Source organism: Manihot esculenta, chromosome 16 (assembly GCF_001659605.2).
Source record: "Manihot esculenta cultivar AM560-2 chromosome 16, M.esculenta_v8, whole genome shotgun sequence".
In the NCBI taxonomy this organism is placed as follows: domain Eukaryota; kingdom Viridiplantae; phylum Streptophyta; class Magnoliopsida; order Malpighiales; family Euphorbiaceae; genus Manihot; species Manihot esculenta.
The window spans coordinates 31,885,603-31,898,046 of NC_035176.2; the positions used below are offsets into that span (position 1 = coordinate 31,885,603).

General features: G+C 34.4%; 2 protein-coding genes across 6 annotated transcripts; both read left to right on the top strand.

The window, feature by feature from the left end:
* Positions 1-511: 511 nt before the first annotated feature.
* Positions 512-3,142, top strand: LOC110604265 (bark storage protein A). Of its 2 annotated transcripts, none has more exons than XM_021742429.2 (5): positions 512-964; positions 1,285-1,352; positions 1,473-1,628; positions 2,341-2,598; positions 2,684-3,142. In XM_021742429.2, the coding sequence occupies exons 1-5, from the start codon at positions 733-735 to the stop codon at positions 3,020-3,022; spliced, it is 1,053 nt and encodes a 350-aa protein (XP_021598121.1). In that variant the 5' UTR covers positions 512-732; the 3' UTR covers positions 3,023-3,142. The 2 variants fall into 2 exon arrangements, with proteins under 2 accessions (XP_021598121.1, XP_043808072.1); XM_043952137.1 differs by having other exon boundaries at positions 522-666.
* A 147-nt stretch (positions 3,143-3,289) lies between these two features.
* LOC110604262 (putative E3 ubiquitin-protein ligase LIN-1) lies at positions 3,290-11,277 on the top strand. 4 transcript variants are annotated; one of them, XM_021742424.2, is made up of 15 exons: positions 3,290-4,398; positions 5,791-6,021; positions 6,115-6,200; positions 6,285-7,442; positions 7,548-7,692; positions 7,796-8,053; positions 8,205-8,511; positions 8,621-8,745; positions 8,837-8,956; positions 9,444-9,575; positions 9,964-10,086; positions 10,224-10,334; positions 10,448-10,594; positions 10,682-10,927; positions 11,049-11,276. In XM_021742424.2, exons 1-15 carry the CDS (start codon positions 3,511-3,513, stop codon positions 11,064-11,066), a joined length of 4,095 nt encoding a protein of 1,364 aa, XP_021598116.2. In that variant the 5' UTR covers positions 3,290-3,510; the 3' UTR covers positions 11,067-11,276. The 4 variants fall into 4 exon arrangements, with proteins under 4 accessions (XP_021598116.2, XP_021598117.2, XP_043808070.1 ...); XM_021742425.2 differs by having other exon boundaries at positions 8,840-8,956; XM_043952135.1 differs by lacking the exon at positions 10,224-10,334 and having other exon boundaries at positions 11,049-11,277.
* Positions 11,278-12,444: the final 1,167 nt, after the last annotated feature.

The following is a 12,444-nucleotide window of genomic DNA, read 5'->3' on the forward strand; positions in this document are numbered from 1 at the left end:
ATTTAGTTTAAAAATAATAAGAATGATTGAAAATTAAATCAAATTAAATTTATATTAATTTATCTAATATAAAAAAGTTCAATTAAATACTATTACAACTTGGAATTTTTTTTTTTAAATTACACAACTTGGAAACTTTCAAACCAAGTAAAAGAAAAAAAAAAGGAAGAGATTATTTTCCCAATGCATGGTTTTGGTCCTCTTGGATCAATCCAGCCAACTCAGCTATATGCTATTTGAACATATCCATCCCTTAAGATGCTGATATTAACTTCCATTTATAATGGTATTTGAAATCAACAATTACTTAAGAATTAAATTTAAATAATTTATTTGAAATTAAAGAACTTAATTTTAATTTTAATTTTTTTAAATTCATTTCCCTTGGTTTTGATAACCAATAGGATCCATTGGCTAGATTCCAGGCAGCTTATCCCAGTTTTGATAACCAATAGGATCCATTGGCTAGATTCCAGGCGGCTTATCCCAGGATTTGACCTCCACCAAAATCGGCATACTCACAGAATTCCATGTTTTGAATTTTGTATTCTTCCTTGACAGTGTGCAAATTGCAAACCACTACCTATTGTATTGAATCTTCAACCTCACCAGCATTCTTCATTACGCATCTTATAAATCTCCACTGCCTAACGCCACCACCTCAGCGTATACTTCTTCTTCTTATTATTATTGTTATTTATTTTTTGGGTTGAAGGTCGAGAGAGAGAGACAATGATTAGAAAGGTGTTGATGGTGTTTCTTGTGGTTTGGATGGTGGGATTTGGTTGTTGCATTGATAGAGCTTGTGGAGCAGTTTCTGAATTTAGCATTAAAAAGATTGGTAGAGTCAATGAAGAGGGTCCGTACTTAGGTATTGTTGTGGCTAATGCATTTGAGATGAACCCTCTTCTTCAATCTCCAAGTTTTGTACCCAATCCTAAGCTTCCTTACTTGGACTTCTCTGGTAAATTTTAGAATTTTTACGTTTTTGATTTCAATAGATTTGTGTTTGTCTAAATGAATAAAGAATTTGTGTTAATTCTTTCTTAAACTACGTGTACATAACACACTAATAAATCTAAAACATTTATAAAAATCTTTGTAGTTCGACTATAAGACACTTAATATTTATTTATATATTGGTAGAATTTTTTTTTTATATTTAATTGCATCAAATTTATATTTTCTACATGAATAATGAATTTGTGGGTCAATAATAACTTTTCTTATTCGTTTTCTTTCTCAACTATAAGTTTCATAGTAGGTATATAAATTTGTGGACAGGGAAAAGATTTAGGATAGGGAAGGTGGAAAATGTGAAGGTTATAATTGTGATGACTGGATTAAGCATGGTGTGAGCATTTCCGTCTTCTCTTCTTCTCAATTTTACTTTTCCAATTTTATATTTATAATTTAAATTAATTACAGGTCAAGATTTCTCTTTTTTCTTATTTTAAATTTTATTCAAATAGCTAAATGCTGGCGTAACCACACAATTACTGCTAAGTCTGTTCAAGGTGAGTGGTGTTGTCCACTATGGAATTGCAGGAAACGCAAATCCTTCACTGCAAATCGGAGATGTAACCATCCCTCAATACTGGGCTCACACTGGCCTCTGGAGTTGGCAGGTAAAAAACAAAAAGGGTCAAATTTTGAAGTGATTATGAATGTTTCTGTATTTTACTTAACCTCTTTTATTTTCTGTTGGTCCACTTTCCATAAAAAGATAATTTTTTTTTTTTCAAAATACTCTTAAAATTGGTGTCGGAGTCAAGGTCACGGAATCAAGGTCGGTAAAGATAATAAATCAAAAATCAAAATTTTAGTATTTATAAAAATATTTTAATCAAAAATTGAATCGAATTAGTTTGATTCAATTCGATTTGATTGATTTGATGGATTTAAAACTTTAATTTTAATATTTTAAAATTTAATTGAAATATTTTAATATGATTTAATCTTTCTATATTATTAAAAATAATATATTATTATTATTAATCGATTCTGTCTCATCAAAATCGGATGAGTCAAAATAACTAAAATTTTTTAAATTAAAAATCGAATCGAATCAAAATAAATAAAAAATCAAACGAAATATTCAAATTAATTTTTCTCTCCTCACCCGTGAGGAGAGAATTATTGGTCAATTGTGCCAGCCTCCTGCACATTAATTTAAGAACTAAAGTATTTTAATGAATGCAATAAAGGATATTTTGCCAAAAATCTATTAATTATACTAACATTTAAGGATTAGACTGTAATTTACCCAAACAAAAAAAATTATGCTTAATTGCTCAGAAATGGACACCTGACGTTGTTTCTTGCTTCAATCATGAGCAGAGGTATGGAGACGAGCCTAATGACGAGCTTCCATTAGAATCTAATGGAGACTACACCAGGAAAATTGGGTTTCTTCAATTTTCTGATTACAACAACAAAACTGATGCAGAAAATGGGAAACCAGTCGGCAACCTTTTAAACAGAGTCTGGTTCCAACCAGAGGAGACTTTTCCGGTAAATGGAACTCCTGAACTTAGGCAGCACTCCTTCTGGGTTCCTGTAGACAAGCATTACTTCAAAGTTGCAAAGAAAGTTCAGGTACTTGAGCTTCTACTACATTACTTTCTTCCACTGATTTCGATTCCGATTCTATCTCTGAAAACTTTGGTTCTGCAATCTGTAGGATTTGAAGTTAGGAGGATGCGTGAATTCGACTTGCTTACCAAGAACACCAATGGTGGTGAGAGTTAAAAGGGGCATTAGTGCTAATGTTTTCGTGGACAACAGTGCCTATAGAGAGTTCCTCAACTCCAAATTCAATGCAACGCCAATTGACATGGAGAGTGCAGCAGTAGCCTTGGTCTGTAGCCAGCAGCTGAAGCCTTTTATTGCTATCAGAGCTCTGTCGGATTTAGCAGGTGGGGGCTCTGCTCTTTCCAATGAAGCTGCCATCTTCTCCTCCTTGGCTGCTCAAAATGCTGTCAATGCTTTGATTAGATTCATTTCCTTGTTGTCCGCTTAATTGTGTACTATTATACTCAACTGCTAATTTGATACTTTTGCAAATAAATTAAGATTTCAATAAGAGAAGAATGAGAAAAAAAAAAGTTAAATTAATAATATTAATTGCTGTGTGTGAAAAGTTTGATGTGATGGACAATTCAATGACAAATGGAATAAGCAAGCCGGATGGAGTCAAGGCCGGCGAGGGCGGCAACGAGGGCCCAGTTTTTGGCTTTCTTCCTAAACTTCCGTCCACTTCTGCCGCCAAAATTCAAAGCTGATTTGAACTACCGTTTATGCCCTTCTTTGGGCTGTTGATGGAATTTAATATATCCTGGGTTGGCTTTGTTACTTCCAAAGGTTGAATTAGTCATTTCAATCCACAAAGGCCGTCCCGTGTTTCGCGCGAGCAAGAGAAAATTAAAAATAAAATCACAAAGTCCGTTATTTTCAGCTCCAAATACTAACGGACCCAAATTTTCCACTTTCTTTTTCTTCTACAGTTCCATGCCCCCGCCCCATAAACTCATACTCAAAACCTCTTCCTCTTCCTCCTCCTCCACTAAAACAACCGCCATGTCGACCGCCGCAGCCACCACCACGGCATCCCAACTTCTCCATCACACCTCCGCCTTCCTCTCTGAATCCCTCTCCCAACCTGACCTCCGCCACTATATTTTCTCCACTCTTCGCAGAAGAGCTTCATCCTCCAACCAACCTACCACTCTCAAACCCCTTAATCTAGCCTCAGAAACTCTTGAAAAAGCCATTTCTTCCACAAACCTATTCAGCCGATCCTCCTCTCTCCGCCTCGCCGAAAGGCTCCTCCTCTCCTATCCTGAAACCCCCTTCTCTTCCTTTCTTCTCTCTCTGATTTACACCCTAACCCAGCAACCCACCAATGCCGCCATTAGTCTACTTAACATCTTCTATTTAGACCCTTCATTATCACGATCAGAGATTGCTCCGGTCCTTTTTGAGGAGCTGTTCTTGGTCCATCTTTTACCAGTTCTTCAATGGTTTAATGATCAAAGATCAAGTATTTCTTCTTCTTCTTCTTCTTCCTCAATGAACATAGGCTATGATAGCGACGAAAATTTGATGGGTGATGTGTCAGTGGTTCTTCCCAGCTCCAAGCTGTTGTCGAAAATGAGTGGAGGACAAGCTTTGGAGTTTAAGGAGCTAGAAAGAAGTTATGAAGAGGTTCTTGATGAGAATTGCAGGGTTTTTGCTAAATTCTTTAAGCAGGTTTTAGAGAATAAAGATGAAAATAGATTAATTACACCACCATCGGTAATCATCAAGGAGGTTGGAAAAGTTGATAAATTGGATGGAAGCAGCGAAGATGTAAGGATCAAAACAGAGGAACTGGGATTCCTGAATGGACGGTATAATGTAATGCTAAAATTTCCTTCTATTTGTTTCCCCTTTATTAATTGCTTCTTCTTTTTCCATCTCCCGAAAATTTCGAAAGAAAAATACAGAATTTGAAGGCTAAATTATTATTAGGTCCCTGCATTTTGTCAAAATTGATTACTTAGTCCTTATTTTTTAATAACTCAATTAAAACGTTTGCATATTTTGTAAAGTGAAGTTCTATAGTTCTAATCAAATACAACGTTGGTAAATTTGTCGTATCCTTACCAGAGAAACCAAATAATATGCATATTTATCCTTACAAGGATTATAAATATTTCATGCTAAAATAAGTTACTAAAAGAATATATATAGAGAGAGGACTAAAGATTTTGATTTTACAAGATAATGGGATGTTTATAACTTATACATAAAGACTAAATAGATAATTTTTACAAAACAGAAGGACCTGATAGGAATTCACAATTTGAAAGCTGCAACTGCTTTAGCTTTCAAATCTGGTAATAGTAATGCTACTTCTACTTGGAAGTGGACTTGTAGATTTTCTTCTTCATATTGCATAGTTCATGTAACTTCATTCATTTCTCCTTTTTGCTTTTCCTGAACCCTCTTTTTTCAAGATTTGTCACGACTTTTGTGCTATTCTTCTTGTCGTTACTGAGATTCCCTCAAGAGCAATTCAACTTCTTCAGATTTCATTCGCATTCTGCAATTTTTATGTAATTGAGTAATTGTCATTGTTATCCAATTCAAGTGGATTTGTTTTGAATGTGTCAACAATCAACTCTCAACAATAGACACAGAAACAAGAAACAAAAACCCCTTTGGCCTCTCTGACTTGGTCTTCCTAAATCCCTTTTGGCCTACTTTGACGTGGTGACACTTGCTTGTATTTTAGTGCTAAAAAATATGCAGCTGTGCATACAGCTATGAATAATCAATTCATTACCTTCCCACCCACATATATACTGAGTCGTCTCCAAGGCTTAAAGGTCTCGAAGCCAATAGTAAAAAAATATAATGATATGAGGAAGCTGGCTTGATTGAATTAAGTAGGCAAACTTTGTAATTATCGTTAAACCAATGCAATTACCATAGTATACATGAACATTCATTTCCTCAATTTTTTCTTTCTGGCTTTTCCTTCACTATCTGTATAAATCTCAAGCAAGAATTACATCTGTTCTTCACTTTCTGAACATTTTCCTTTGCTAGTGCTCGTTCATTGGATTCTTTGAAGTTTGAATCATTAGAGGACTTGCAGAAAATGATTGGATGATTGGTGTTTTTGATCTTCTGAAACTTGTTTGTCAGAAAGTCCAACGGAAGCTTTTGGTTTATTTGCTAATTCTAAGCTCATTTTTGTTTTCTTAGAGTCTGTAGGATTAACTTTTGTTTTTTTCCTTGCAGCCAATATGGGCTGAAGGAGAAAGATCTATTGAATTCTGTAGTTTCAGTGGCAGCAGCAAATCCAAGTCTCCTCCACCATCATTTCCTCAAAGAGTCTCTGTAAAAGCCCTCAAAAATTCTAACTCTAGGACATTGACAACATTGCCGACTTATTCTGATTCTGAAATTGATTCTTCTTTGGACGACGATATGATTAATTGTTCCTCTTCAGAATCTGAAGCCGAACTTGAGGTAATCGTTGCTAACAAGAAAATAGTTATCAACTTTGTACGGATTTAACTATGCAGTTATTTTAGTTATAAATGTTGAGCCACTGTCTTGTAGGGAAAAAACACAAAATTGGCATTGTTTGAGCCTAGACAAAGCCAAACCCAAAAACAAAAACAGCCTATTATATCAGATTCCAGTAGGTATGTTTTATTGAAAGTAACACTATCGTCATTACATTGTTGGTTGCAACTTTCTCATCTTTGAATTCTTTCTGTCACCTTTAGTTCTCCAGATCATGTAATGGGAGACACAGATAATCCTCCAGGTGCTGGAAAACATACACCTCCAAAGGACTTTGTCTGTCCCATAACAAGCCATCTGTTTGATGATCCTGTAACTCTTGAGACAGGGCAGACATATGAACGAAGGGCAATTCAAGAATGGCTTGATAGAGGAAACTCAACATGCCCCATTACTCGCCAGAAGTTGCTTAGCACCCAACTGCCTAAAACAAACTATGTGCTCAAAAGGCTTGTTGCTAGTTGGCAAGAACAGAATCCAGATTTCGTCTCAAACCAATCTGAAACCACAAACCAGAAGACTGAACCAAGCTTCAAGTCAACAACAATGGCTCCAGTTACTTCTCCTAATAGTGTCATTAGCCAAGCCACTATTGATAGTCCAATGAGTGAGCTACGACATGCCATTACCATTCTTTGTACATCAGAGATTTTGAACGAGTCTGAAATGGCTGTCCTTCGAATAGAGCAATTCTGGCAGGAGGCCAATGTGGACCCTGATGTTCAAAGCATGCTTTCAAAACCTCCAGTTGTTAATGGATTTGTGGAGATCCTTTTCAATTCAATGGATCCACAAGTACTGAGAGCAACTGTTTTTCTCCTGTCTGAATTGGGGTCAAGAGACAAAGGTGTGATCCAGACACTCACACGAGTTGAATCTGATGTAGAATGCATTGTGGCTCTTTTCAAGAAGGGTTTATTAGAAGCTGTTGTGTTGATATATCTGTTAAGACCTTCTACAATGAGCTTACTAGAGATGGACATGGTGGAATCTCTCTTAACGGTCATTAAGAAGAAAGAGGACATGATCAAAATGTGTTTGAAGCCAAAAACAGCTTCTGTGCTTCTACTGGGACAAATCATCTGTGGCAGTGAGGACAGTATTGTTTCTTCAATTGTCAATGCCATTGTTTCAACCAAAGTGCTTGAAAGCATTGCTGGCAGCTTGGAAGCAGAGTGGGCAGAGGAGAGGATTGCAGCAGTAGGGATCTTATTAAGGTGTATGCAGGAAGATGGGAAATGTAGAAACGTGATCGCTGATAAATCTAAGTTGGGTCCAGTTTTGGAGACCTTCATGAGTGCAAGTGATGGAGAAAGGTTTGAGATAGTTCGCTTCTTCTCTGAATTAGTCAAATTAAACAGGTACTTTGTCTCTAGTTCAAGTATGATATGTGTAATTTTTCAATTGCTTGATGAATCTTGGATTTATAATAGCTAGAGAAAATTTTGGTGTCTGATTTTTTTTAGGAGGACATCTAATGAGCAAGTTCTCCATATTATTAAGGATGAAGGTGCTTTTAGCACAATGCATAGCTTTCTTAGTTATTTACAGACAGCTCTTCAAGAACAATCTCCTGTTGTGGCTGGTCTCTTACTCCAACTTGATCTTCTGGTATGTGTATCTCTCTCTCTCTTTTCACAGAACTATGATCAAAGAAGATTGAGTGTCTGATGCTTGCATTAGATAATTATATTAGTTATGTATTGGTTGTTAGGTTGAGCCAAGAAAGATGAGCATATACCGAGAAGAGGCAATAGATATTCTTATTTCATGCCTTAGGAAATCTGAATTTCCTGCTGCTCAAATTGCTGCGGCAGATACAATTATGTCTTTGCAAGGAAGGTTCACTGCCTCAGGAAAGTCCCTTGGTCGAGCTTTTCTTCTGAAATGTGCTGGACTTGGCAAAAGTTACAGAAATCTTATGCGCATGGAGCAGCTTGGCAAATTGTCTGGAGAAATTGAAGAAAAATTGGTCAGAATCTTTGAAATTACTGAATAACACCTTTAAAGTTATGAACTAGTCATTGATATTGTTGTGCTTGCTTCTCTGCTGAGTTATGATTTTGTTTCTTACATTTTCGTCTCCACATGATAATTATTACTGCTTCCATTGACATCAACAGGAAGAAGAGAAAGCAGCTGAAGAGTGGGAAAGAAAGATGGCTTTTGCTCTAGTAAGCCATGAGTTTGGTTTAATTTTTGAGGCTTTAGCAGAAGGATTGAAGAGCAGATATGCAGAGTTATTTTCGGCATGCTTTGTGTCAGCAACATGGCTAGTACATATGCTTAGTGTTCTTCCTGACACAGGGATACGAGGAGCAGCCCGAGTTTGCCTGCTCAAGCGGTTTATCACAATTTTTAAGTCTGCAAAAGAAACTGAAGACCAAGTCCTTTCATTGCTTGCACTGAAAAGCTTCATGAATGATCCTGGTAGCTGGCAATCTATGCAATAAACATAATTTGAATTAAGAGACTGTTTTAGAAAATTGAACCCTTTGATTTACCTTAAAAGCTTACTGGTTGATATTATGAATTCTAGAGGGGCTGCGAGACCTCAGTTCCCACATGAAGGATATCAAGAAAGGTCTCAGAGAGCTTAAGAAATCCTCTACCTTGGCACTTGAAGTTCTGAAAGTTCTTTCTGAGGGGCATGACTCCAGCGCTGTAAGTTGGTTACACCTGAAAGTTAATGCACCTATCAGTTTTTCAGTACATATATTCATCCGTCAAGAAAAATCATGTGCTTCTTGGACAGCAGGAATTATGGAATCATGAAGAACTAACTCAAGCAGATTGCAGCGAGAATGGCGAAGTACTCTCTATAACTTGCTTCAAAGACAGGATATTTTCTGGCCATTCTGATGGAACTATAAAGGTAATTTCTACCATCCAGCCTCATTTTCTTTCCAGTCCATGCATAAGATATGAGCCATTGTATTACAAAAATATAAAGTTCTATACTGTAAAGAGTCCCTGAAATGCTGCTCTATTGCACAACTGCTAGTGTTTATGTTATGGAGAGTGTTTATGCTGCTCTGTTGCACAACTGCTCTAGCAGTTGCCTGCAAATTGGCAACTGCTAGTATTTATGTTAATTATGTGTACATTAAATAGTTAGTACTACGCAGGCATCAACAAGATTTTTAGCATTCTTTATTTGTCTCCAAATTCAGTTTTTCCTGGTTACGAATGTCTATAAAAATAGTGTTTCTTACTTCTTAGAAGAAAATCTTTTGGTCTGCTGTGGTTAACCACAGTCAGCATTCATAACGTTAATTCTAAGCAGAAAATGTCATTAAACTGCATCGAGTATACTTCACTGAAATTTGAGTTTATTAACTTTCTTTGAACCATTTCTGAAGGTTTGGACTGGCAGAGGCAGCATTCTTCATCTCATCCAAGAAATTCGAGAACATAGCAAGGCAGTCACCAGCTTGGTAGTTTTACATTCAGGAGATAGATTATATAGTGGTTCGCTTGATAGAACTGCAAGGGTATGCTCTTATAACTATTTAAATTCTGGATGATTGAATAAAGTTTATAAAAAATCAATGCAGAAAGTATAGCATCTCAAATACCTTGTAAAACTGCCAGCTTTCAAAGAAGATAACTACAGAATAGAGGCTACAAAAATCAATCTTGTTTACCACAAACCTCTGCAATATTCATTACCCAAATCACTATTTTTAGTGTTTTCCCTACATTTTCTACAAGTCATCAACAGATATTTCAACATAGTTATGTTATTGGAGTTGCTTCCCAAATTAGCTCATCATATAGATTTCCAGTCCCCTTCTTAGCAGTGATCATCAAGTCTCTAATGCTGATTCAATCTGTTCCAGATTTATTATGCATTCAAAGGGTTTTTCAATTGTGATATAGGTTTGGTCCATTGGCAATGAAGAAATTCATTGTGTACAAGTACATGATATGAAGGACCAAGTTCATAATCTAGTGGTAACCAATAGCATATCGTGCTTCATTCCTCAAGGAGCTGGAGTCAAGGTATCATATTAGCTTATCCATCTTTACTTTTGCTGGTTTTTTTAGTTGCATATATTTAAAAACACCAAAAAAAGACTCTGCATCTAAAAGGATTTGCATACATGTTTAACTGAAGCCTGGGTTCTATCTCCTCTCAGGTTCACTCATGGAGTGGAGGATCAAAATTGTTGAATGGCAATAAATATGTCAGGTGCTTATCTCTGGTGCAAGGAAAACTATACTGTGGATGCCATGATAGTAGTATTCAGGTACCATGTTTCCTTGCAGCAATATATTTAACTGATCTCAGCTGCTGCAGACTAGCTCTTCTACTTTGCTTGCCACTGAAGTTCTGAGTATAAAGTTCTTTTATTTTTTACAGGAAATTGATTTGGCAACAGGAGCATCTGTTACCATTCAAAATGGATCAAGAAAATTACTTGGAAAAGCAAATCCCATACATGCACTGCAAGTTCACAATGGACTGATATATTCAGCAAGCTCAGCCTTAGATGGAGCTGCTGTGAAGGTATTATATCTGAAGAGACCAACTCAAATGCCATCTCTTGTTGGAGATTTCAACTAACAATGTGTAATTTTGTTTTGTCTGGTAAAGGTTTGGAGTGCTTCAAGTTATGGTCTGGTAGGATCAGTTCCAACAACATTGGAAGTAAGGGCTATGGCAATAAGCTCAGAGCTCATTTATTTAGGATCCAAAGGAGGAACTGTGGAAATTTGGGATCAGAAAAAGCAAAATAAAATCGAAACACTTCAAACCAGCTCTGATGGTAGAGTTCTATGCATTGCTCTTGATGGTAATGAAGATTTGTTAGTAATTGGAACTTCAGACGGCCGGATTCAGGTAAAAAAAAAAAAACTCCAGTCTCCAGGTTTTGTTGAATGTTTCTTCCAATCTACCAAGCAATTCTTTGAGAAATTTGCATAGTGATCTGAAAATTTCTGTGGGTTTTTCTGTCTTGCAGGCATGGGGACTGAGCTAGAAATGGAGGATGCTGTAAATATTTTATTTACATAATTTCTTTACACATATGAGAGCTTAATTATTTGAATTGAAATTCATTTTGCACCCTTCAAATAAACACCTTCCTTTCAGATTTATTCTTGAAATTGTATATAGCTCAAACTTAAAATAAAAATAATATTTATTTTTTTTTCTTCCTTGTACCACCTCATGGAATTCTTGTAAATGGAAACTTACTATTTAGTCCTTATATTATAATAAATTAATGAATTTGATCTCATATTTTGTAAAAACGCCTAATTAATCTCTTATTTCTGATTTCATTATACATTTTCATTACTCCGTCTATTCTTCAACTTCTGCCATGATTAATAAATACTTTTACTATTATAAACATTTTTATTATTATTAATATTTTTGTCCCTCATCAATCACCTTTTGGTTCTTTAATTAAGGGTTAAATTGAAAGAAACCAAATAATTGATGGATCAAATATGATAAATAGGAATAAAATAAGACAAATCTACTATTAAATCTATCATCTTTCAATAATTTATATATATAAATAAATGTTGTATTAAAATAATGTAAATTTGTAAAAGAATACTAAAAAATATTATGTGGTATTAATACTAAAAGATATTGTAATATTATATTTTATGAAATATAGGAAAATAATTTTAGAATATATAAAAAAGCATACTAAAAAATTAATAAATACATAATTAATCAACCTTTACATTATAATTTTTTATATAAAATAGAAAAAATATTATGTGGTATTAATACTAGTATGTCAATTATTGGGATGTAATAATAGGAAAATTATATCATGTATTTGTATATAAATAACTAATTAATTAAAACAATACTCTGTATTTTAACATTATAGTATACTTCACTTATAAAAATATATTAATAATTATCAATTTTTTTTTATCTTTAAAACATACAAAATGTAAGATTTGGAATACTCTTGATACAATAAATTTAAATTTTACGAACAAATTTGAATCGAACTTAATTTTTGTTACTAATATTTGATGGAAATATAAGATAACTTTTTTAAAAAAAAATTTCGAGACGCACGATTTTATAAAATATAACAAAAATTGCAGGCTTAATCGCAAAGTTCGGGATGAAAATTCTACTATTTAGAAATTAATTTTACATTTAAATTATTTTTAAATATTTTATAATTTTGCATATTAAAAATTTTTTTATTATAAATAATCATTGAATATTTAAAACTTACTTTTCAATTTTTTAAAAATTGTAATAAGATTTTTTAATTTTTAATATCTGTTATATCGTCTTAACAAAACGCTATTTGTTAAAACTTCTCGCTCGTCTAATTAATCAATTTTTTTATCACAGTCTTGTATTTTATTTTTTTT